Source organism: Polyodon spathula, chromosome 1 (genome assembly GCF_017654505.1).
Source record: "Polyodon spathula isolate WHYD16114869_AA chromosome 1, ASM1765450v1, whole genome shotgun sequence".
NCBI lineage: Eukaryota > Metazoa > Chordata > Actinopteri > Acipenseriformes > Polyodontidae > Polyodon > Polyodon spathula.
The window spans coordinates 12,017,839-12,045,576 of NC_054534.1; the positions used below are offsets into that span (position 1 = coordinate 12,017,839).

General features: G+C 38.2%; 1 protein-coding gene across 1 annotated transcript in view; it reads left to right on the plus strand.

The window, feature by feature from the left end:
- LOC121314225 (chondroitin sulfate N-acetylgalactosaminyltransferase 1-like) overlaps positions 1 to 27,738 on the plus strand; it is a 73,462-nt gene that overhangs the window by 29,644 nt on the left and 16,080 nt on the right. Inside the window, exons 3-4 of the mRNA XM_041247256.1 lie at positions 3,846 to 4,062; positions 14,101 to 14,202. Coding sequence (XP_041103190.1) covers positions 3,846 to 4,062; positions 14,101 to 14,202 — 319 coding nt within the window. The remainder of the gene's footprint in view (positions 1 to 3,845; positions 4,063 to 14,100; positions 14,203 to 27,738) is intronic.

Sequence of the window (27,738 nt, forward strand, 5' to 3'; positions counted from 1 at the left end):
CGAAACACTTTTCATTGAATTTTAGTTTAATTTAGTATTTCTTCATTCAGCACAATTGAATGTTTAATATTTATGGATTTTACCTGCCATTACATCTGTGGTGCAGTTAATGCTTATTGCTATATGTAGTGGCTTACACTGCCTAATACTGCCAAAACCACTCTCTTCTTTACTGAATTATATCATTGTCTCAATGAAAAACAGGGCTTTCCTTTTCAATCTTGCTGTGTTCTTAACATATTGCATCACAATTCTTGACGAGTGAGGCTCAGTAAGCAAATTCCCTTTCTTGTGCATAGTGAATGCTTTGTTTACAAAAATTGCCTAAAAGGATATTTTTAAAATATATATTGTAGAATCAGTTTGTACAGCTTGGTATCCATTCTGACATTTTCCCAATATATCATTTCATGTTCTAATTGTATCTCTATTATTAATGTATCCCTGTTTGAATTGATGACTAAGGTAATGCATGCTCCTCTACTGTCAGTGTATTGACCCTTAAACTTCAATGAAATTGTACATACAGTACTAAAAATTAGGTTAATAAGGGTAAGATAGCTCATTTACATCCATGATATTACCTAGTGTTAGTTATGATTGTATTGCAGTGAGCCATGACGAAGTTATATTCACCGTAATTCATTTTCTAAAATATCCAGTGATAAATTAGTGTCATAAAGTGGAAGTCTCCTCCTCACTGCTGGATTTGACTTTATTCAACAGCCCATGGCAGAGGTTTCTTGCTACCAGGCATTAATAACACAGGCTTTGAAAAGAAATGAACCAGGAACTGCAAGGCTAAAGGTCAGGTTGTACTATACTTGAATCATTTGTCATACCATTCGGCTTCCATACTGGACAGTAATCTGCAACCTTATCTGTGTCTGCCACTATTAAAGCAAAAACATTAAAAATAAAAAGTGCACTGATTTAGTTGCAAGATTGTCCGACCCTTCTTAAATTCAACCTTTTCATTTTCTTGAATCAGCATTACCACATAAAATTGAATTGTATGGTTAGTGTGGCTTTTTTGATTATCTGTGCTTTCACTTGAGATCAACAAGCAATGTAAATGGGCCTACAGTATGTGTGTCACAATGTTGGAGGACACCATGGACTTCTGATGAGAATATGCTGACTTTTTCAGTTGTGGTTGATTTGGGGCAGTACAACCCCCATATACTGAAGGGCACCCTCTTTTCAGCATCACTTGAAATCCTTTTTATACTCGGCAGCAGAAAGATGAATAGCGGACCTCAAGAACAGCTGTGTGACAGATATTTCAAATACTGTCAGTAATAAACAATGACGTTGCATAAAGGCAATCTTGTTAGTCAGAGTGTAGAGGTCTGTATACCCTATACAGCGGAAAAGTAGGATTAGGTCTAAAGATGTTTTCAATCCTTGGGCAGACCCAAGAAGACAGCACTATGTTCAGTGATATCAGAAAGCCAGTAGAGAGTAATAATCACTTCCTGTGACATCCTGTTGATGGTATTACTCTGATGTACTTAAGGAAATTAAAACAGCTGCTTAGGATTCTGACCGTATTTGTTTTGATGATTGATTTCCATGTGGGGTTTCGGAGGCCCAGAGGCAGTGTGCTGTTTACTCTGAATCCTTTCCTGAGGTTGAATACCCACCCCCACCCCTCTCATTTTTTTTTTTTTTAAGAATCCCTTTTCCTGTCTGCGCCTCACAGGCTCTGGCAGTGAGGGTTAAACTGGTAGGAGACAAGCATTTTATTCATTAAATAAAATCTTATTACACATTCCCATGTTCATGGATCATGAAGATGGATTTTACATTTTTGTTCTGGTGTGCAATTCAGTTTGAGAAAGTCGCCTAATGTTTTTGCAATTGTGGAATTTGATAGTTTTTGCAAATTACTATGGAGCCATATCCAGGATATGACACAAATTAAGCCTAAAGTTTTGTCCTGTTAACCTTCAGTAAATCAGCAAGTGGTCTTCATATTTAGTCAAAATGTAATGTATACATTTTGATAACACTATGTAACACAATTTTTGTTCCTGGGTAGTAAGTGTTATTTCCTAATTGCTTATGCCTCAGAAGTATAGAAAATGGCTATTATTCCCCACAAACTTTGCTTTTGTGACCAGGACAGTGATATTTTGAAATGTACCTATTTCCAATGAGAAAACAGGCGAATTTGTGTCTTTTCGTTCACAAAAACAACATATGAATCCAAATTAACATGTATTTATACTAAAGTAATACAAAAATGACTACAAAAGATTTAGAAGTGAGTAGTTTTTCGAGATTTACGATTATACTGTAAATCACTTTCACGAATCAGCCCCCAAATGTAGTCTCCCATCATGTTCTCGTTATACTGTCCTTGGTAGCGGCGTTCAAAGTCCAGTATATCCTGGTGGAAGCGCTCGCCTTGCTCCTCCGAGTACGCTCCCATGTTCTCCTTGAATTTATCAAGATGAGCATCAAGGATATGGACTTTGAGGGACATCCTACAGCTTATTGTAATGTAGTTCTTCACCAGAGTCTCAACCAGCTCCACATAATTTTCGGCCTTGTGATTGCCCAGGAAGCCCCGAACCACTGCGACAAAGCTGTTCCAAGCCGCTTTCTCCTTTGCTAGTGAGCTTCTTGGGGAATTCATTGCACTCCAGGATCTTTTTTATCTGTGGTCCGACGAAGACACTGGCTTTGACCTTTGCCTCAGACAGCTTAGGGAATAAGTCTTGAAGGTACTTGAAGGCTGCCGGCTCCTTATCTAGAGCTCTGACAAATTGTATCATAAGGCCCAATTTGATGTGCAGTAGTGGCATCAGCACCTTCTGGGGGTCCACCAGTGGCTCCCACTTGACGTTGTTCCTCCCCACAGAGAACTCGGTCCGCTATGGCCAGTCCTGCCATGTGGTAGTGCGCCTTGGTGTCCCTGCTGTCCCAAAGGCAAAGATAGCAGGGAAACTTGGTAAAACCACCTTGGAGGCCCATCAGGAATGCCACCATTGCAGCCTCTTGATGCCATCTCAGAAAAATGCAGATATGTATCCACTTAGGCAGCTGGAACTAAACTGAACTGGTGGGCTTAAGGCCCTGTATTTATACTACTATTTATATTACTGGAAAGTTCTAGAAATTACTCCAAGTTTACTCAGCACTGAATCTATCTGGAATGTTCTGGAAAATAGGTAAATTTCAAAATATCACTGTCCTGGTCACAAAAGCAAAGTTTGTGGGGAATAATAGCCATTTTCTATACTTTTGAGGCATAAGCAATTAGGAAATAACACTTACTACCCAGGAACCAAAAAAAAAAAAATTGTTACACAGTGTAATGTGATGGATAAATGATAATGTAGTGGATTTGCTCTGGACTTGAATGCTTCCGATTATTTCTATTTTTTTTTTTTTTTGTAAAATTGAGGCAGGTTGTCCTGACAAAAGGGTTGTTTTAGCTATTAGCAAAAGACAACCCTCTGAGTAAATTCTACACACACCATACTGGGAGATTATATATATATATATATATATATATATATATATATATATATATATATATATATATATACACACACACACACACACACACACACACACACACACACACACACACACACACACACACACACACACAGATTTATTTAAATTCAGCAGGATCCGCAAACATCATAGATAAGTTATTTATCCAGGCCTTCTATGCTCCATTTACTTTGAAATCTATTATAAATCGAGCCTCAAAAATAATAAAAAAGAAAGCTATAGTCTGCTCCACAACACAATTTTTATTAGTGTGTGAGCTCTCTGATAGATTTTAGACATCTAACGTTTTGTTCAACATACAATTTCTTCGGCAGGAATCTACCGCACAGAGAGGGACAAAGGGACTCTGTATGAACTGACTTTCAAAGGTGACCGTAGTCATGAATTTAAACGGCTGGTGTTCTTCCGCCCGTTTGGTCCCATTATGAAGGTGAAGAATGAAAGAGTCGACACCTCCAACATGCAGATCAATATTATCGTGCCTCTGGCTAAAAGGGCAGACAAATTTCGACAGTTCATGCACAATTTCAGGTAAGCTGCTGTTTTAATTTTTTTTATTTATCCTGTACACCAGCAACTCAAGGCTGACAGTTTTTCTGCCATGAATCACAATTATGTATTTTTTGTTTCTTAGTCTTGTGGAAGCATCTGGATGTAAAACGGCACTTAAGACTGAGGTAATGATGGTTGGCTCCTCATATCAGCTTCATAAATGCGAACATTTTAAACTGGTTATTGACGGAATTGAGTCCCGGCCTAGCACACGCGTAAAGAACCTTGTATTATTTTTTATCTAAATTTGGCTTTTGAAGAGCACATTCGCAGTGTTACTAAGGTGTCTTGTTTCCACCTGCAGTCTATTGCTCATATTCACCGTTTTCTTACTGCGTCGGATGCAAAGAATCCTATATATGCTTTTGTTTTTTCCGGTATAGACTATTGCTATGCTTTGCTCGCTGGTGTTTCAAAAAACATTCTTAACAAGTTGCAATATGTCCAGGACTCAGCGGCCCGTATTCTAACTAAAACAAAATCTTATGATCACATCACATCAGTTTTAGCTTCCCTGCATTGACTTCCAGTGGAGTCAGAGTGAAATTTTAAATCCTATTATTAACGTTTAAGGCTCTGCATGGTTTAGCACCAATCTGTGACCTTCTTTCGCCATATACTCCTATGCGTAGCCTTTGATTTTTTGACAAAAGAACTAAGCAGCGTTCTCCTGTATAGCTCCTAGGCTGTGAAATGACCTTCCGAAGGTCATAAGGGACAGTGATATTGTTAGTATTTTTAAATCTAAACTGAAAACCCACTTTTATACTTTGGCTTTTATTGTCTGACCTGTTATGTGTTGTATGTGTTGTATTGTTTTTCTTGTTGTATTGGACATTGTTGTGTTTTTTTTTTTTTTAAGTAAATGTCATTGTTTTAAATTGCTTTTTTATTCTTGTGAAGTGCCTTGAGATGTGCTCTTGAAAGGCACTTTATAAAATAAATATTTTTATTATTATAGGTTGGTTCCTTGTTTGTTTTTGTTTGCTTAGTTTTTCTTGTGATTAATAATTCAAATGAAAGGTGCTGGGTTGACAGCAATGTACACTGACAACATCCAATAATATGCAAAGCCTTACCAACGCAGTTAAGCTGCTCTCTAAAAGTGGTGGAAAGGTAGTTCAGTCACCACGCCTTTTCAGCAAAGGTGCAAATTCATTGCCAGCTGTCACTGGATATCTGATGCCTGGCAACTGAGCTTAGGTAACCATAACTCATTTCCCATCGTACCTCATCAGCCACCATTTATTCAAGCCACCATTTGAAAATTTCTATAACATGAGCTGGAATAGAACCGACAACGTATATGTGATTGCTTTCATATCTTATTGGCAATATTGAAGGTTACAACCTAGCCAAAAAAGTGTTTTCTTCCAGTCTGTTGCACGAGCTAGGACCCAAGGTGCTGTTGTTATTGAGTCTATCAATAAGTTCATTAATTAAACATTCTACATTAGTCATTTCAAGTGCCTCTATATCCTATGGAGCTTGAAGGAATAAAGTACATTTAGAGAGGATTTCCCTGCTGAACTGGCTTGGCCTGCTTACATTTAGATGCCATTTTATTGACAATGGCATACCATTTAAGGACTGCACTGTTTTTAGAATCTTTATGCATCCAGATGTCTTCATGCTGGTGGCTTGGTTTATAATAATGTGAATGCATGGACCACAGCACTATGGTAAATTCTTCAGACTCTGAGGTCGGCAGCCGTGAATTTCAGGAAGTAGCTGCTAACTGTTAGTGCAGTATTTCACTGGGGCTTGGTGAGATCACAAGGGACTCAGCAGACCTGTTTCCATTCCCCCTGATGAAAAGAGCATTGTGTGGCCTTCCACTCTGCTCCTGTGCTTGGCGTCAGTTTGTACAGCTTAGTATTCGTTCCATAAGTGTCACCTATATGTAAGTGGCATCTGGGTCTGCAGACTCCCATCTTTAAAGAGGCAGTGTGCCATATTCGTTTAAATAATGGTAAACATGGTTTTAATATCTGTTTTCTTACCAAGCTCAAGCAATACTGTCAATAAGCACCCCTGAGTAGGGATCTTACATGACTTTGCCAATATGCTGGTAACTAGACCTGCTAATATCTCATTTCACCTAGCAACTTCATATTTTCAGTGTTATAGAAACTCATCAGCCAACATCTAAAAACACCCTTAACTTTCATCTGTGAGCTTATATGGCTGCCACATGTGACTTCTTTATCTCCGGAAGACAAATACCTAACACTTCAAGATATTGGCTTTCTACTTCTTACTTGGTACATAGCTGAATTCTTTTGGCTATTCCCTTGATTTTTTAAGCTAATTCACTTAATTTCAAACTCAGCATTACAGATAAATGGCTGCATCTCAGCAAATTTGCTGTAGGTCACATTGTGTGATTGCAGATGGACAGGGTTTGAACACATTTCAATTCAAAATACAAACAAAAAGAGTTTCAACAGAATAAGAGGGACCAGAGATACTATTGCAAATAATAACATGCGAGAAAATGGATTATAAGACCTTGGCTAGCACTATAAAATTACTCAAAATACACGTTTTTCAATGCTATATGTTCTGTGTTCAAACAGTATTTTACACTCTTTTCTCAGCCTTCTTTTGGTTAATTCAATGCTCTGGCTGAAGTTGAGTGAGGTTGTTTAGATCGTTTCTAAGCTGTGAAAATACTTCCCGCTGTGGCCTCCCTCGGAAGTTCAGAATAACAGCTTGCTGATGTCAAGGAGTCAGTAGCAGTGCCCTACAGGCATTCTCAACTCTTATAACAATTTTGTACTAGTCAGTTATGAAAAATAAACCCTCTGTCTTTGTTCCCATAGCAATTGGCAGGGTGTAGATAAGCAGCATTGTGTGTTATGTCTTACAAGTATTTGATATTGCCAAGTAACTGTTGTTGCTACATGAGCATGTTAAAGTCCAGAGAATACTAGAAATGCTTACAAAAGTGTACAATTTACAATTCTGATGCATATTTAATATATGTATGCATTAATATTTCCTGCTGTTGTAGACTTTGACCACCCCTGACTGTTCACATGATAGCTGCCTTTAAGCAGACGAACTTTACCACTTTCTACCACCCCTCATTCAGTGCTCCAGTGCCGTGAAGCACAGCCAATTGGTAGATGTGTTCAAGTGCCTGTAACTTGATAATGGAGCTAGGAATACAATTTATCAAATGAAAGAGGAGGCTTGGGGATTTCCAATGATATCATGCCCAGGTTACATGTTCCTAGAATAAATTACAGCGTCCAGAATACAGTGCTGTCTTCACTTGCTTGATGTTCGCATTGGGCGTCTTATCCATTTTTCATAGCATAAACAACACATTATATCAAATGATGGCTAGAAGTAAAGGAAAAGAAAAGTCTTTATATACACATTTTCATTCATTCATTTACTCCAGTTGGACCCCAGGTTACCAGGAAAGTCAGTTTTCAGACATGTCCTTATGAGGGTTAAGGTATATTCAAATTATTGATTTAAAAAACACAATTACAGGGAATGGAAATATAAATGCATGGTTATGTACTACCTGTATGCATACTGATGTACAGTGAACATGCAGGACCAAGTGTGATGGTTATTGAATTATTTATTGGTTGAGATTACATTCCATTATCTGTTTGGAATCTTTCCTATTATGAAAAGAACATTTTAAAAAAGTTTAATAAAGAATGTTAAATATTTGTCAATGGCAAAAAGTAGGAAACTGTACTATAGATTTGTTTCAACTGCTGCTATCTCATCACTAGGGTAAGGTAAACAATTGCTGCTTGTGCTAGGGATAGACCAGCACAATACTTGTTTTGTACGTGTGTATTTATTTTGGCCATCGCACCTTTGTTTGTGTGTTAAAGTCTTTTGTTTTGATTTATTTAATAAATACGCACACAGCGCTTCACCCGCAGTACTGTGCCTCAGGGTCTCCTTCCTGGTCACACCAGACAGCCAGACAATTTTTGGCAGCAATTTTACAAAGATGTATTATGTATTAGAGACCTGAGGTAGTGAGGTAATGTTATTTGCATGGTTATATAAACACTGGATGCTAAATTTCCCAGTGTCAGTGACCTAATATGTTTCTGCGGTGTAGTGAAATAGTTTGTTTCTTTAATTTTCCATGATTTCCTCTGTGTGTATATCGGAGGACAGTAACTGTTCCTTCAGATCTCCTGTGCTTTGAGGGGAATAATAATTGAACAGTCAGGTCAGTTACCAAAAGTCAGTGGTAAAATACTTGGGCACACAATTTAAAAACAGAGAAAATGTACCTCAGTTTTTTTTTTTTTTTCTGTGACAATTTTTATTCAACATTTAAAATGATTTAACTTATAAAAAGTGCTTTATAGTTAAGTTGTTAAAGTAAAAATGTAGCTGTTTGCAATAAATAAATAAATTCATTAATAATGAAGCCCTTTGCAAAGCACAAATATATAGTTTTCATCCTTTAAACTTGTTATCTTCGTGTTTGGTAATCAGATAGCTGGTTGCTTTAAGCCTAGACTTTTCTGTCCCTTAGCAATAGGATGGAAGACATTGTACACTAGCCATAAGTAGCATCTGACATGGGTACCAACTAAGGAAAAGAAAGTCATGTTTGTACCCCAAAATGTATAAAATTAACATAGCTTAGTTATTGCTGCAGGCTACCAACAACACCAGGATTGAGAGACTAAATCTCTTAAACCTAATTAATTGAGCAAGATTTGTTTTAAAAGAACAAAAACATGTTAGTTCCACAAATTTCTTCAAAAAGACAAATATGGGTCTCCTGTTACATAACGCAATTCCAGAAATTCTCATGTGGATTAGCATTAGAAATGTGTTGAACTTGTATGGGCTACCGGTATACTGGATCCTTGTGGCGGGATAGAGTCACAGCCCAAAGTATTATATGGCAGGAGTGAGACTCTGAGTCAGAAAGCTGCAGTTAGAGCTAATGCGCACATTTTATAACAAAGAAACAGGGTACAAGGACCAAAATAAAGCAGTAAAACAAAATCTTACTATCAAACAGTTATGCTGTATTGTCCAGGCTGGGCTCACCTTCACTGGACTCTCTCTCACAGGTTTGCTCGGGTTCCTTTCCCTTCCAAATCACAACCCAGCACACAGAATTTGAAAGAATAAGCGCTGACACACACCTTTAATTATACAAAATAAATACACAAAACAAACACCTAGCTCCTTTGGAGCACTGGCTGAACATTCGTCAAGAACCTACTCTAACGAAACTGGACAGCTAAGCTGTTTACCAGCTGAAACAAAAACACTGTTTTTTAAAGCTGAACACAAAAGTCTTTCACACAGTACCTTTTTCATTACGGTAGAAAACACCATCAACCGGGCCCTCCACACAGCAGCCATCCTCTCTTTATATACTCTGCACCTGGCTGTAATTTACAATAATAGCCATGTGCAGGTCATAATTAACTAATAAAAGAAACAATTATGTTTTTGGCAGGGAGGGTATTAACCCCCTCCCTGCCATGTTACAGTGTGTGTGTGTGTCCTGTATATATATATATATATATATATATATATATATATATATATATATATATATATATATATATATATATATATATATATATATACAGTGCCTTGCAAAAGTATTCAGACTCTCTCACAGTTTTCACATTTTGTTGCTTTAAAGCTTGCAGTCATGACACTTTGAAGTAGGAATTAATATGTGTTATATACACAACCTACTCCACACATTCAAAGCAAAAACAAAAAGAAAGAAGTAAATAGATAATATGAAATAAAAATGGAAAAGTCATGATTGCATAAGTATTCAAACCCTTTGCTGTGGCAAACCTAAATTAATTCAGGTGCACAAAATGACCTTAACGAGCCACACAATTAGTTGAATGGCTTCTGTCTGTGTGCAATATTAGTGGTTCTCATGATTTCAGAATAAAAACACCTGTCTCTGTGAGGTTCTTTGGTCAGGTAGTGAATTTCAAGCAAAGACTCAACCATGAAGAGCAAGGAGCTTTCAAAGCAGGTCAGGGATAAAGTAATTGAAAAGCACAGATCAGGAGAAGGGTTCAAAAAATATGAAAGTCTTTGAATGTCCCTGTGAGCACAGCCTACTCAATCATCAAGAAATGGAAGGTGCCTTGTACCACCCAGACACTGCCTAGATCAGGCTGTCCCTCCAAACTGAGCAGCCGGGCAAGGAAGAAACTGGTGAAGGATGCCACTGTGAGGCCAACAACAACTTTGAAAGAGCTACAGAGTTCAATGGCTGATATGGGTGAAAATGTGCACCAGTCACCACTATCCAGAACACCACAAAAGTAGCCTCTATGGCAGGGTAGCAAGAAGGAAGCCATTACTAAAAATAAGCCATCTCAAAGCCTGCATGAAGTTTGCAACAAAGCACCTGAGTGATCATGCAAATATGTGGCAAAAGGTGTTGTGGTCAGACGAGACCAAATTTGAACTTTTTGGTCTAAGTGCCAAGTGTTATGTTTGGCGCAGACCCAACACCACACATCTACAACACCGTCAACACCATCCCTACAGTCAAGCATGGTGGTAGCCCATCATGCTATGGGGATGCTTCCCCGCAGCAGGGACTGGAAAGCTTGTTAGGATTGAAAGAAAAATGGATGGAGCAAAGTACAGGCAAATACTAGAGGAAAACTTGTTTCAGTCTGCTAAAGACTTAAAACTCAGACGAAAATTCACCTTTCAGCAGGACAATGATTCAAAGCACAAGGCCAAAGCTGCACTGTAGTGGCTTAAGAATAAGAAAGTGAAGGTCCTTGAGTGGCCCAGTCAAAGTCCTGATTTGAATCCTATTGAGAATCTGTAGAAAGGCTTGAAAACTGCTGTCCATAAGTGATCTCCAAGCAACTTGAGAGAGCTTGAGCAAATCTGCCAAGAGAAATGGGCACAAATTGCACCAAGCTGGTGTGCAAAGTTGGTAGACTTACCCAAAAAGACTTGTGGCTGTAATTGCTGCCAAAGGTGCTTCCACCAAATATTGAGTAGATGGGTCTGAATACTTATGGAATCAACATATTTTAGTTTTTTCTCTTTAGTTTTTGCTGACATTTAGTGTAACTTATCTTACCTTTTAGAAGTCTTCAGTTTGAGCATTCAAGTTTTGAATAAAATATTAAGTTTAAAAAATGTATATGCATCATTTTGTAATTTCACAAAATGGGACACCATAGGAAGGGTCTGAATACTTTTGCAAGGTACATTATATACATGTGTATGTGTATGTGTATATATATATATATATATATATATATATATATATATATATACACATACACACACACACACACACACACACACACACACACACACACACACACACACATACATATATATATATATATATATACATACACTTCCTAATATTGAGTTACACCCCAATTTGTTGGGGCATGGACTCTACAAGGTATCGAAAGCGTTCCACAGTGATGCTTCCCACTGTTGTGTCAAGTTGGCTGGTAGTAGATCTCTACTCCAAATAGCTTGTTCATCCCACAGATGCTCAATTGGATTGAGATCTGGTGACTGGGCAGGCCACTGCAGTAAGCTGAATTCACTGTCATGTTCGTGGAACCATTCTTGGACAAGCGTAGCCTTGTGGCATGGGGCATTATCCTGCTGAAAAAAATCCATTATCCATTGAATACACTGTTGCCATGAAGGGATGCACCTGATTGGCAATGATGTTCAGATATCCTGTGGTATTCAAACGTTGCTCCACTTTTATCAAGATCACCAATATGTGTCATGAAAACACACCCCACACCATCACACCACCACCACCAGCCTGCAATGTTGACACGCGGCATGATGAATGCATGTACTCATGTGGTTTTCTCCATACCCTAGTCCTCCCATCAGCATGAGACAGCAGGAACCAGGATTCATCAGGCTAGGCAATGTTTTTCCAATCCTCCAGTGTCCAGTGTTTTCGTTCCGTAGCCCAATGCTACTGCAGTTTCTTGTGTTTTGCTGAAAGAAGTGAAACTCTGTTAGGTCACCAATGTTGTACTGGACTGTCAGTTGACTAACTGTAGCCCGTCTATTGCTCTGCACAATTCGTGTCAGCCTCCTTTGGCCTCTTTCATCAATGAGCCGTTCTCGACCATTGGCCTGCCATTGGCTGGCTGTCCTTTGGGTGGTGGACCATCCTTGATACACACGGGAAACTGTTGAGCAGAGTTGCAGTTCTTGACACACTCAAACCGGAGTGCCTGGCACCTACTACCATACCCCGTTCAAAGGCACTTAAATCTTTTGTCTTTGCCCATTTACCCTCTGAATGGCACACATACACAATCCATGTCTCAATTATGTCAAGGCTTAAAAATCCTTCTTTAACCTGTCTCCCCTTCAAGTGGATTTAACAGGTTACATCAATAAGGGATCATAGCTTTGACCTGGGCTCACCTCGTCAGTCTATTTCATGGAAAGAGCAGGTGTTCCTAATGTTTTGTACACTCAGTGTGTGTATATATATATATATATATATATATATATATATATATATATATATATATATATATATATATATATTGTGAGCCAGCTCACAAGTTTACCACCAGGAGTCGTTCATGGCAGGCTTGGTATGAGCCCACAGAGGTTGCCAGGAATGATCAGATGGACCTGTGAGCAGCATACATGCCTGCCATGATGTCAAGGAGTTAACGGACCAACAGGCTGCAGGTGTGGTTAGGTAGGCAATTAGGGTTTGACTATTGTTAGACTATCATTGGCCTTAATTGGCCCACACCTGTAGCCTGTAACGGCCAAATGCTTGGCTGGTAAAAGGGAGCATGTGCCGCTAGTCTCGGGGTTTTGTTTGTTTTGTTTGCCTGCCTGAGAACTTCTGAGGATTATCTACAATAAGATTGGAACGGGATAACGTGGTGGTCCTTTGCATCTGCAATTCCCTGTTCTCTGCAGGGGCTATGAGGAATGGCCTGTCCGCTGCTGAGATTCGCAAAGGGACTGCACTGCAGAATAAGGGTAGGAGAAGGGTTCCTAAAGAAGAAACCCAAAACCCAGGTGGAAGTACCTATTCACCAACTGGATGGGGTTATTGGTCCGGTTGGTTTACATCAGCAATTTTGCTTTGGTGGTTTGTTTTTTGTTTGAAACCTTGTTTGAACTGTTTACTTTCTTTTGGACATTGCAATATAAGAGCCAGCTGTATAGAATACTGGAATAAAGACTGGAAACTACTGTCTGTTTTCTTCGTGTGCACCTACCCGCTCACATATATATGTGTATATATATATTCTATATATATATATATATATATATATAGATATATATATATATATATATGGATATTAATTCTACTGGCCAGAGCCGATAATACTGATATCATTAATCTACATTGCTGGTATTTTAGCTCAGTTTGTAGACTACCACAAGGATCAGATTTGCTGAAGCTAAGGTTCTGTAGGAAAATGTGTATCTATTATATATGTGCATTTATAATAGGCTTATAATAAATAAAATATAATAGTACACAACGCTTTCTTGTGAAATGCTTTTTGTTTGTTTTGGGTTTTTTTGGTCAACCTTTTATTTGGGTAATGCTATGTCTGGGTTTTTGTCTTGTTTCCAGTGCTGTTTTTAAATTAATTTTTTTGGTGGCCAAATGAGGCAGGCTGCAGTTTAAGAAAGCTGCACAATATCGGTAATCCCGTATTTAATATTAATTAGGTCTTTTGCATTTGGAAGGAGACTTTCTCTCTTTTTCCCTAAAAGAAAACTACATGGAGACCCAAATTACCCAAAAGATACTATTAAAATAGAGTGAGAAAAAATGAGATGTTTTTATTTTCCCCCAGCCACTGTATCTAATGTACTAATGTTACTAATGTATCAGGAAACTCTGTTTCAAGTGTTTTTGATAATTTGTGTCTAACGGAAGACTTTGGGGCTGCAGAAGACAGCCATATGGATCTATTGAGACAGGTACTAGATGCTGTAGATTAATATTTGCTGTTCTTGTTTCAGGGAAGTTTGTGTCCGACAGGATGGGAGGATCCACCTCACTGTGGTTTATTTTGGGAAAGACCAAGTGAGCGAGGTTAAAGCAATACTGGAAAATACTTCAAAGTAAGTATCAGATTATATTATCATGATAAGTTATCTTTTACATTTAAAGCATTGCTGGGGGCTGCCTTAAGACAGTTATTCATTATGTGCATCTTGTTGTTGTTCTTTGCAAACACAGGAGGGATTTTATTTTTGTAGAGAAAGTACATTATGTTTCTGGTAGTCAAGAAAAAACTAACTTCTTCCATCTTCCCCTGTGGTTTAGGATTGACCCTGCCATCAATCAATTATTTGGCTGTGAAGTAAAAAGCAATAGACTTATATATTTATATTTAAAAAAAGTTAAGTAAATTTGATTTACTTTTCTCATATTGACATTTACAAGAAAAAAGCTTTGCTCTCAAATATGAATACTTTTCTTAACTTGTCTTTAGTATTTTCTAACAATCTACAGAAGGCATATCCTTGGTAGCAGGAATATAGTGAGGTGCTTGTATGCCACACTTAGATGTATTCATATCTTCGATGATCTGCGATCTTCCAATTCTGATAAAGCTTGATATGGACTTCATTTGTCAAATTCTTGGAAGTATGGTGTTACTGTACCTACTTATTTGTGATTTATTGATTGTCTTTGGCTATGATGATTATATCTTGGTAACAATTTGCTTAAATGTGGTTAAAAACGTGTTTGAGTTTGCAATATGTTTTTAATGTCCTGAACAGGATGCAAGGTTGGATGGGAATTATAGTCTGGTATAAAGAGGGTCGTGTTTTTTTGACAGCTTGCTGATATCTGACAGTAAACCGTTTAGTAAGCAATGTCGCTGCCAAAGACCAGTGTAGTTTCTGCTGCTTGACTGAATCTTTAATGTCAATCCCGGTACTCAAAAGGGGAAGAGCTGCACCCAAGAGGGAGTAAATCCCGTAATATCAGACAGTATTGCTACTCGATCTATCAAATGAGAAACCTGTTCAGTAAAGCAGGTTCTCTTGTTTGTGCTGAGTTTCTTTCAAAGTATCTTTAGCTACATCTTCAGCATTTTGTCAAGTTCTGTTCAGTCAATACAGAACTTGAAAGGATTACTTAATCTTTATGAAGCAACCAGGTACAGCAATAAAGAAAACATTTAAATTCAGTAAATGCCAGTGACAAAAATGTATTTGCTTCCTACTACAATAGACACCAACAGGGATCATGTATAAGTGTTTACAGCTGAAAGTCTCAATTGTTAAGAACCTATGGAAATTGCACAATGTAGACATATCTGTAAATGACTAAATTACTTGATTATAATTGAATTATGTAATTAAATTAGTATGTGTATATAAGTAATTCCAACTGTAATTGAAATTACTGTGAACCTGACGAGGACCTGTGTGTCGTAACGCGTAGTTGTACTACCTTTTCGTTTGTTTGCTCAGTTTAGTAAAAAACATGCTTTAACTAATAAAATTAAGAAAATATTTTTTAAAAAACTACAGTAAATCTTGTCTTGATTTTGAGTGTGCGACCAATTGATCTTTTGGACTTCAATCCCAAACAGATGTGGATATAGCCTGGCCAGGCATGCTACCGCTCAATTAACAGAACACCACAAACAAAGAACAGAGATTAGGTTAAGACAGTCTGTAAAATGCTTAAACGTTACGCACTATAGAATGTTATAGATTTGGGTGAGTACCCCCCCCCCCCCTTACCAGAGGATGTGTTGAAGGTGGATCCGTACTGATTGGAAGATATGGGGGTGGAAATGCTAATATTAATAGTATTTAATGTTTTTGTTTGGATCGTCAGTCACTTCCTTGAATTGAGTCTGTTGTGATGCAAGCGTACACACTGGTTCATGCTGTGACCTGCGCGTCTTTGCTTGCTTGTATTCAATGTTTATACGATTGTGTTAACAGTATTTCTTTTATACATGTAAAGTATTTTTGATTAAAAATCATTTGTTGATTCATTCTCCCTACAGCTGCATGCCTCAAACTGACAGACAAAAAGACAAAGTTCCAAAGAATATTCAGCTGGGAAGAGTCCTTTTGAATGTGTTTTTTTTTTTTTTGTTGGTTGTTGTTTTTTTTATTTTTGTCTTTGTTACCGCTGACATTTTAATTATAATCCTTGTTGAGCATATGAGTTTCTTTTGAAATCTTCTCTCCTAGTGATTTCCATTTATTTTAATATAATTCATTGTATTTTTAAAGGATAGCACTTTTTAAAGTCGCAGTAAATCAATTTTAATTATGCCCCTTAACAACCGCGTAGTTCCCACATGTTTACTGAATGCACTTTATGTGGTTATTGTTTATTGGATTTGGCATACATGGGACAGATTAAATAAAAAAATAATAATATAAAATTAATATTAGTGATGAATTTTCAATGGCAGAAATGAAAGTGTAAAAAGTTAGAAATGGTGGGTTTTTAATTTAGCATTTAGTGGCATCTTGTAAAATCTTGACAGGAAAGTCAAATCCACTTCAAGTACCATAAATGCTTGCCATAACATAACAATAGCAAGATAGCTTTGTGATAAATATGTGCAAGTTCATGTGGTAAACAATTAAGTATTACTTGCCTCTCTGGAAAACAAGAGGAAATTAGACCTCTGCCCTCAGCACATAGATCTGGTCAAAACTGATATCAGACTGCTTACTGGATTTAAATTTATTACACAAGTCTGTAAAAATATAATATTCTTTCTCAAAAGTGCTGCCAGGAACCTGTCTTATGAATGAAGCTTTTCTTGAGCTTGAGTAAACAGATGGTTTTGTCTACTCAGAGCTCTTGTGTTTTCCTGGTCCTACAGACAGGTGACTCCCACAAGAGCGTCCGGTAGCATCTTCAGGAATGCATGGCTGGGCAGTGTGGTCTGCAGGTGACAGATGGTCAGGATCATCACAAATAAGATGTCCGTGAAATAAGAAGTCTGGTACATACTCAGCCATTGACTTACTATAGGTTTTGTTCACATCTTTTAACTTTCCACCTTTCTGAAGTACAGTAAATACAAGAAGAAAATGTATGTAAATGGAGACCAGAATCCATTTGAAACCACAACTACAAATGTATGTTCCATTGATCACTGACTATTATATTTTGTATTGACGGTTCTGGCTGCCCGGGTCACAATCCCACGTAGTGTGAAACCAGGACATGGGTCTGCATGTTTGACCCAGGTTGAGCGAGACAAAATGCGTACGCATCAACGTACGGGCCGACGGTTCAATCCAGAGAAGTTTGGATGGAAGCGTCTGTAACAAGCTTCTTCCGGGGCATTGATACGCACTTTGTGTGTTTGCATCTGACACCCAGGGCCTGGCCCTGGTAGGTTTCAACCCGGGAAGAGCATGCCAGTGTGAAAGGGGCAATGGCAATACAATTATAGTATGCAAAATGATACTGACATATAATACTAATTAACAGAGTTCAAGCAGAACACCAGGAATCCTATGATTACATTGCTTTGTGAAATAATTTTTTGTGAGCTGAATCTACAGGGGTTCCCATAATCTTTCTGAAGAAAAAATGTTTTTAACAATGACAATTAATATTGTGTGCTAATGACATTACTTAAATTAGTATACGAGTGGCAGGAGAAATAATCAAGCCATCCAATTATATGCAAGCAAAGTTGGTTTAATAATGAAAACAAACCTTTTAGAAACTTGCTTGGGATGAGTCATTGAGAGTATCAGAATACAAGGCTATGGGTAGTGGATGTAGGTTCATTTTCCATGCTAGTGACTTGGAGTGAATGCAATATTCATTAATTAGACTGCATTTGACTACTTTGTACACTAAGTGGCTTTTACAAAACTGGAATACATTTTGCTGTCAGTTTCCATTTGTGAGTTAAGAGTTAAATCTGCTCTGCCTCCCATCTTTAGCATAATTACAATGGCAGCTATTATTCAGTGGGCTAATCAAGGGTATCTTGGGAACAGATGACCTTTACTTCATGAAACAAGAAGTTCAATATGCATATCATGCTAATTTTATCCATCCGTCAATCTACATCTTTCCATGTATTTTCAGAAACTTAAAAAGAAAACATTCTTTACTTCAGATTCTTCAAAGAATCGATCTCATGGTGAACTATTGCATGCTTTCTGTCTTTTGATGCTTAAGAAGGCAGAAGGTTTTATGTAAATTACATTGATCAAAGTAGTCGATGATTTTAAACTGTTAGTTACCTTTTTTCATGTTTGACAAAATAAATATTAGGGTTCACAGTACTTCAGTTAATACCAAGTAAGTAAGCTGATCACAAAAAAGATGCCAATGTAAAACCTTTTGGCTTCATGAAAATATTAAGACATATAAACTACACTCGTCATTTTTAGAAGCAGAGCTGTCAAATCCTGACCGTCTACTATTTATAACAAATGGTATTGTAAGAAAGGTGATTTCTAATGTGTGCTTTATACATTTAAGTTTGGGGTGTTTTATTAAGCATGAAAATACTACTATTGCAGTTACCCTGTGCATCTGTATTTTAAACCAACCTTCCATTCAAGCCCATCTCGCAAGATTTCAGCTTCCCAAAAGACAGAGGCAGGTGATTTTTTTGTTTTGTTTTGTTTTTTTAACGAGACCTCACTTTTTTCTATGCACTGCACTGTGCTCTTCAGAAACTAGGCCTTGCTGGCTGTCCTGGTTGTTTGAACTGTTGGCACACAAGCACATACTTGTTTAACCTTCCTTCTTCAATCTGTAACTGTAATTTAGGTATATCTGTTATGTTTTGGGTCATATTGACCCGATGCAATTTCATACTAATTTAGACAGCCTTAAATTGAATACATGTTTTTATTTGCAAAGGTTTTACTCTTTTATGCTCTTTTAGTCCAGGAGCTGTGATAAAACTTCTTTGACTGCTCCTCATTCTAGAATGTCTTTGCCAGTGAGATGCTGTTGCAATACTGACAGAGAAAATTAGTCTCTGCCTTGTAGAAATATATATCTAAAGATAGTTTTTTTTTTTTTTGTTTATAAATATTTCCAGACAGGTGCAGTCATTTTCAGAAATAATAATAATAATAAAATAACAAATTAAAGTTTTTTGCACACACATCTACATAGATAAATGCTATGAGTCACAGTGACCCGAAACATCTTATTTAAACATCTGTTCAAAAAAAAAAATAAGCATCTCAAAGGTTCTATTTTCAGTGTATAAGTTTATGACCCCAACTTAAGAAATGTCATAAAATATTATACAGAAAATGAAAAATAGCATTTAAGCCAATTGGAAACTAGAGTCTGTTCAAATAGACCCAAACCTTATTAGGAGGGTTGAAGAAAGAGGATTTTCAATGGCTTGTGGGGGTAGAAATCAGTTATTCTTTCCAAGAAGTCCTAGATTTTTGTACTTGACAATCAAAGTAATCCAGGAGAGATTTTGATCTCCACACACTTATGGGTTTGGCTAAACCACATAGATCCCCATGTGCAGCATTTGTTTTGAGTTTCGGGGGGTACAGTATGGCAAGCACATTTCCAAGGCAGAAGTACATAACAGAGATTATAAACTGTCAGTTATTCTAGTGTCACACTCTAAAAAGTAAAGAAGCAATGTTGCATTCCATAGTACCGTAACCTTTTAAGAATAACACACATTCATTCTATTTTTTTTTTTTTTTTTTTTTTACTAAATGTTAGTGTTATACATATGTTTCGTATTGTGTACACAGAGCATATACTTTTCATATGGTAGCATATAAGAAATGCATTTTCTACAAGAGGTGCAACCCAAGGCAGCTCAGCCATGCTTACTGTACACTGGGTATGGGTTATATTAATTAAATTAGCCTATGCTATCACAAAATTTACTATACCAATGAGGTTATACACTACCCTACCTCAAGTACTGAGATAGGGATGGCAAATACAGTGATGGTTAGTTTTGCAATGGCTGCTTTTCAGTGAAAATGAGGTCTTCCAAGATGTGGAGATGGAATAGAAGAACTAGTTATAACTCAACACCAGCCTCATATACTGGTTCTGGGTGTTTCTACTTGCTTCTTGTACAACACAATGGTTCAACAGGGAATGCAAGGTTAATAACCCTTTTACTGCCTGTGACAGGATGGCAAAGGATTAGAGACTCACAGACAGTAGCTGTGGGTTTAAGCGCTGGGGTGTGCATTTATTAAACAAAAAATAAACAAAAAACAAAACTATTCATGAACACAAAACAACATTAATGTCAGGCTGGGCATTAACCTTCACTGATCCATATAGCCATAACAGCGTTCACTCACAGACTCCCTCCCAACAGCTCTCTCAAACAAAGCATTTTCTCCCCTTATATCCCATGTGGCTGGAGACTAATCATCAGTTATTCAACTAAGGACCAGGCACATTCTCATGTTTTTGGCAGGGATAAGAATTAACCCCACCCTTGTCAACCACCACCACCATCAACAAACAAACCAAACATTATTTACAAGCAGGGCCCTGCCCTGCCACACTAGCAAATGAGTTTTTGTCACAGAAATACCAGTGCAAAACCTACAGTCCATGTTGAAGACCAAAAAGAGGAGATGGTTTTCTGATCAAAGCATTCGGTCTGGTGCAGGTTTGCAATTTGTTCCAGTAACCTTACAGAACGTTCAGTAAATGAAGCAACTTTGATATTACTTAAGTTCTGAAAGATCAATATCAGATTTTTATTTTAAATCAGTAACCAAGACTGAAAGGGAAAATACTGTTGATTGACATTTTCTCTTGTCATAAAATTTATTAAGACTTTTTTTAATGGTTAAAGTAACTTTGTGTCTAGCGTGTATGTCTTAATCCACTCAATGTATTAAAATATTTAAGACATGCTTTCAGAATGAATCAATGTGATATATGTGTATGACAGTACTGTGCAGGTAAAGAATCTTGCTTCTGTACAGAATCTTTGAATAAAGGGGAACTGTAATGCAAATTAATCTATAACCATTTCAGTAGAAAACACGTTAACTAAAGCTTTTGACGCTTTTCCAGCCTCTCCTATAAAAACCATAAAACAAATTAACACAGAGTGTATTGTAGCTCTTTTCCGTCATGCTTTGTATGACTTCCTCTTGACTCGCTGTATAGTCACACATAGTATTCTGCGGAGCATATGTCCCATTCCTATTATCAGGGTGCGATTTGATGGGGAGCAGGGGTGGTGGTGGTGGTGGGGGATTTCATTTGTCACCCCAGGGGGGATATTTTTCTTTTTTACGCAAACTGACTTAAAAATAATCCCAGTCTTAGCACTTCAGGCTGTAAGATCAGTAGCACATTGTATTAACATGGTCTAGAAAAAAAAAATTAAAAAGGAACGGAGTTTAGTTTTGCTGGAGCTGGAACATAAAGTTCGGCTGTATAAAGTGGATTCCACTCGCCCGTCATTTCTCATTCAACAGTAGTGCTGTATGCACCATAGCAAGGCAAATTAACCAATGAAAATCAACTACGTGAACGTTGTTCAGTTGCTGTATATGTATGTTGTATTATGTTGTAATATTCATGTTGTATTATGTTCCATTTATTGTTGTTACACTCTGTGCAGTTATCAATGAGGTTATGTGCAACAATACAAGTACTTGTCATGACAACAGTCCAGATTTCCTAGCAAATGTCCCACGTCCCAATGCATAGGATGGAAGTCCCAATATTTACCCATAGGAAAAAAAAAACATTTATTTTGCACAGCAAGAGTTTGTGCTGTTCGTGTGTCTGACACATCTGCTGATCACTGACTTATACAAAGGTAAGAACGCTTCATTATGTCTATTTTTGCTGTCATGGTCGTGTTGGGGTGATATGTCTATTATGATAACATACAGTATATGATCAACTGAACAATTTCCAAATGTTGGCAAGTAAGACCGTATCCATAAAAAATAACTGCATTTATCCTGAATGATGGCAGATTTGGCAATGTGTGAGTCCTAAAGATATTTTTAGCAGTTGATTTGGTATAAGTGACGTAGTGATTCTCTTAACTGTCTAAATTGTGTACTACAGATTTATCAAGGCTTGCCATGATGTTTTGTTGTTTGTCTGTTTTATCCCTCCCACTGGAAATTTGACAAATCGCACCCTGCCTATTATGTAACCATTGTTTTGTTATGGCCGCCTGTGAAAGGATAGCTGGGAGGACAGAGACTCGGAGACAGTAAAACTGCAGTTAAAGCACTGCTGCGCTGTTTTAATCAACAAAAATAAATCAAAGTAAAAAAAACACTAATCGGAGCCAAAAATAAAAGGTCAAACAAAAACTGTTCAGGTTGGGCAGAGCCTTCACTGAACTTTGTAACAAACAAATTTAGCAACACAGAAACACTCACCCCAAAACACCTCCAACAAACAAAGGAATTTCCCCCTTTTTATAGCATGTGGCTGGAGCCTAAATATCAGTTACTCAATTAGCTCTAGTCACATTCTCACATGTATTTTGGCTGGGATAGGAAATTAACCCCATCCCTATCAACCACCACCAAATCACCATACAACAATATTTACAGACAGGGCCCTGCCCTGCCACATTTCCCTTATGGGGGAATATGCGTCCTGTGTACGTCCACACATGGCCCCACGGCCACTCCCCCCCCCCCCCCCCCCCTGAAAGCCATCCACCCTCCCTCAAGTCCCCTATTGTCCTTCCTCTCCCATCCGTGGAGGGAGGGTTAGTCCATAGTCCGGCGCTTTCCTGGCGGGACCGAGACCTGGCGACAGGGGACCCAGGCGTAGTGGATGGGGCGTCAGGTGCGCAGGCAGGCAAGCAGTCGGCTGCAGCCCCAGGCAGAGGTGCGAGCCCAGGCGATTGTGGAGCGACGTCTGGGAAACCAGGGGGAGCGGAGCAGGAGACCAGGCGACCTCTTGTGGCTGGTGATGCCGCAACCTAGGAGTCAGGCCCAGCGACCAGAGGTTCAGACATGTAGCCTGGGTGTCTGGGAGCCCAGGTTGAGGGAACCAATCCCCAGGCGCCAGGCATGGCCAACAATGCAGGAACCTCTGGCCAGGGTGGCAGAGGCCAGACTTCCTCCTCACTGTCGGCCGGTAGAGGCAGTTCCAGCTCCTCTGGTGGTGGAGGCGGGTATAAAAACCTGTTTTCCTCTAGCAGCAGGGCTGGAGTTGAGGTTGCTGCCAGCTCCTCTGACAGCAGGGCAGGTGGCACTGTCGGCTCCTCCGACAGCAGGGCTTGTGGTCGGCATCTCCGCAGGGCTCCCTTCAGCAGTAAATAAAGGGGCTGCTGTGCAGCACCAGCTTCATGCCCTTGTCCCCCCCAAAAAAATCTGGGGGTTGGGCCTCCCGTTCCTCCCGCTCCAGCTCACAGGACTGTAACTCCTCCCCTTCTGGCTCTTGGGACAGCAGCGACGGCTCCTCCCCCTCGTACTGCTTGGGGCAGATGGCCACCGTGTGCCCATATTCCCCACAGCCAGGGCACAACTCTTCAGCGAGTCTCTTTAAAAAAAACTCCCAACTGTAATCTGCGTCCTCCTGGGCCAGCTCCATATTAAAAAAAAATAAAATTATTATTATTATTATTTTTTTAAACTACAGTCCCACTCCAAGCCTCTAGGGGGCACTATCCCACCTGTAACACCACATGACAGGATAGCTGGGAGGACAGAGACTCAGAGACAGTAAAACTGCAGTTAAAGCACCACTGCACTGTTTTAATCAACAAAAATAAATCAAAAAGTCAAACAAAATAGGTTAAAAAAAACTGTTCAGGCTGGGCAGAGCCTTCACTGAACTTTGTAACACAAAACAAATTTAGCAACACAGAAACACCTCCAACAAACAAAGGCATTTCCCCCTTTTTTATAGCATGTGGCTGGAGCCTAATTATCAATTACTCAATTAGCTCCAGCCACATTCTCACATGTATTTTGGCAGGGATAGGAAATTAACTCCATCCCTGCCAACCACCACCAAATCACCACACAACAACATTTACAGACAGGGCCCTGCCCTGCCACACCACCCTTTGTTGGTTTAAGGCTTAGGCATAGAAAAATATTTTTGTTACTGTTTTTTGTTTTGTTATTTTTGCACCCCAACACTTTGCATTCCGACATATTTCACCCTGCCGATGCTCACTGGTGTGGGTGGCTGTGAACAGTATGACGTAACAGCAGTGACAGAAAGGTTCCAATATGATGACGGCCTGCATTTCCAGCTTCAAAAATTTAAATACTGGCCAAACACTTGATTTTTTAACAGAATTAGTGCAACGAGACGCATTTGTTATGTACACAGAGCATTTAGAGAGCTTTGTTATTCTGAATACAGTTCCCCTTTAAGTGTTGGGGATCCTGAAGTGGCAGATAATGACATGTGCGAGTAGTAGGCTCAAAGCCATCAGACTGCTTGTTTAGAAGAGAAAAGGAGGTGTTAAAAAGTTTACTTGATTTGGTGCTATTTGCAAATAAATCTGCGTAACAATCTGTCTCTTAATATATGCAGCATTGTGGTATAAAACAAATTAAAACTTTAACAAAAGTCCCAGCTGTGTTATTTCGTGATGCCTATGGACTGTGTCTAAACCTATTTCCCTCCTACCACAGCCAACCACTTAAGCACCAAGGCCATTTTTCCACATGCAATCCAACACCGTCCCCCCTTTTAAACTGTAAATAACAGAGACACCGTGCATTCTGCCACAAATTACTCCTCGAGAGGAAGGGGGCTCAAGTAGAGGATTGTTTTGAAGTCTTTAATCTAAATTTCAGTGCAGATCTCCAGGCCCCTTCAAAGTCATTAGTTTCTGTATGTGGAGTGGGAGGCTGGGAGTACCATTAAATACACTATTGCTCTTTTTGATGTGCAGGAAGCTGGAATGTGTTAAAGGATTGTCCACCTAGCAATTTATAAATAAATCCTTTGCAAACTATTGGTTTTTGCTATACCTTGTAGGGAACTAGCAGACCCTCTCCTGAAACACTATTGATACTTAGTGATTCCTGTGTGACTAATAACCACTTTTATTTCCACATTCTGTGTACTGCACTGTACTTCTTCAGAAACCAGACTGTTGGCTGTCCTGTTTGTTTCCCAAGGTTGTTTAAGCTGTAGGCACACAAGGTTTCTCTGTTTAAACTTTCTTTCCTCAATCTGTAACCAACAGTCATGGAAACAGAATATGATAGATAACATAAGATTCATAGGTTTAATTCCCTTTGGGAGGGGGGCTGTTTAAATATCTTTGAAAGCAATTGCAATTCTAAAATGATATTTTTGTTGCTGTGTAAAATTGGAAGAATATTGCTCTGCAAAGGCTTAATAATTTGTGGTTATGTACAGCTGGCACAAAAATTGTGCTTAAATTCAGTTTCCAAATATATGTTTTGGCAGCACGGTGCTTTTAGAAGCACCTGGAACAGAATGAACAGCTCATGCCTGGAAGAGAGAGACATAACAAACTGCATTATTATTTAAAAGGGCATAACTAGTGAATAACATAAGGACTTTGGCTTCATTGTTAATGTTACAGCATGGCAGTGCGCAACTGCTTTGTGCTTCTCCATAGCAAGTGTAACATAAAATAACTAATTTGTTTTTTCCGTTGCTGTCATTCAAAAAGGAAGTACTAGGTTCACCAATGTTAAATATTATATTGCCAGATTTCTTTGAAATGCAAACAGAAGAAAAACAAGCCTTTTCTAATATTTTTTGTACACTTTCTTTTATTGTTTTATTGAAATCAGGGTTCTCCTTAAGATCTCTTTGCAAAATTGCCCTCGCAAGGTGGTTTCAACACAGATACAATAAAAAAAAAACAGAAAGATAGAATTAATTATTCAGTAAATTATTTTAAGTTACATATCCTTCAACATGTAAATACAGTGTAGGGAGAATTGGTGTTTAGATACTCAAGATAATTAATGTGTTAATGGTTTAATTCAGTTACCCTCAGAATACCCCTTTCACACAGACGAGTTGTGACGGCTCATATTTTATGCCGTCTCTGAACCGTCTCAACTCCTGTGTAAAAGGCTATCCAGGCACTGAAGCACTACAGTGGGCGTGGATTGAAAGTCAGTTAAGAAATTTTACAATTCTAGGAGTGGCAGGGGGCCTGTCCTCTGTGTATATTATTATTATTAGAACCAGGAAGTGATAGAACACACAGACTTGGATCTGGTGAAACTGAGCACTTGGTTGCGCTCAGCATTTATTAAATGAAAAAACAGAGTTAGAAACAAAACGGCACAAGGGCCAATACAAAACAGACAAGCAAAACACGGAAAAATCATTGTTTCATTTCAGACTCACGTCCCGCCTCTAACACTCTCCTCTGTACAGATAGACTGCAGCTCTTTTATAGCTATGACCCAGGGAATAACTGGCTAGCAGTTAACTTATTATCCTCAGTCACATTGTGCACAGGTTTACTAAGGATGTGTGACTCAGCTAATTAAACACTCACACCTTCCCACTAGGTAATTTATAAAACAAAACCACACACTGACACATACGAACGGCACCTCGCTCATCCTGCATTTTAAATCATATGTAATAATACACAAGAATCATATGGGCTTTCCACCGGTCATCTGTACAATAAATCATAATAATAATAATAATATACACAGAGGTCAGGTATCCTGCCCCACCGGCATCTAATAAACAGATGCTGTGCAGTAGAATTTGAGGGCACAGACCCTGCGACAAAGGCTTTATAAATATATATATATATATATATATATATATATATATATATATATATATATATATATAAATTACGTAGACGTTAAAAAAACTGTTAACATATGTGCAATACGTTGTCCATCTTGTTTTTTTTTTTGATGGTCGACAAGCCTACAACTTTTAATACACTGCAGTTGGTATCAGATGGCTGAATGAAAATAATATTAATAATGCATCCCCACTTAAACATTTTAATTTAAATTTTCCACATGTACGTATATATATATATATATATATATATATATATATATATATAGATATAGAGAGAGAGAGAGAGAGAGAGAGAGAGAGAGAGAGAGAGAGAGAGAGGTTCTTTAAGTAGCTTGATCTGTTGACTGACAGGTTTGAAAGTTGTACTCACATGACCCTTTTGGCTGTGTGAATGAATTATGACGGTATTGGCATAGATTGCGCAATGTCGTGCTGTGTGAATGGGAGTTTTCAATAATTTTTTTAAAGTCTCTGAGATGGCTCAATAGCGTCATTTGTGTTTGAAAGTGGTAGTTATAAATTTCTCCCAAACAAGTTCAAGATGGTTTCACTGTTATATCTTTTATACATTTTATCAAAAGTTTGTAAATAAAATAGGGTACAAAAGTAAAAACGAAGATTAATATCAAAATAGCATAAATCAGCACATTAATTTCAGTAAGCAACAATAGTCAGGTAATATCTTAGCTTTGGTGTAGATATTAACTTTGTGTAAAAGCAAGCTTTCATTAACGTCTCTGTAAACTGTCCCAACAATAACATCAACACTTTCAACTCAGCAGACGGACAACCTGAGTACATAACAGTGTAACTGTTTGAGTAAATCTAAGCCATTAAATAAATGAATATAAATTCAGTGAATTCTAATCAATGGGAGATTACAAAATCACAATCAATTCTTT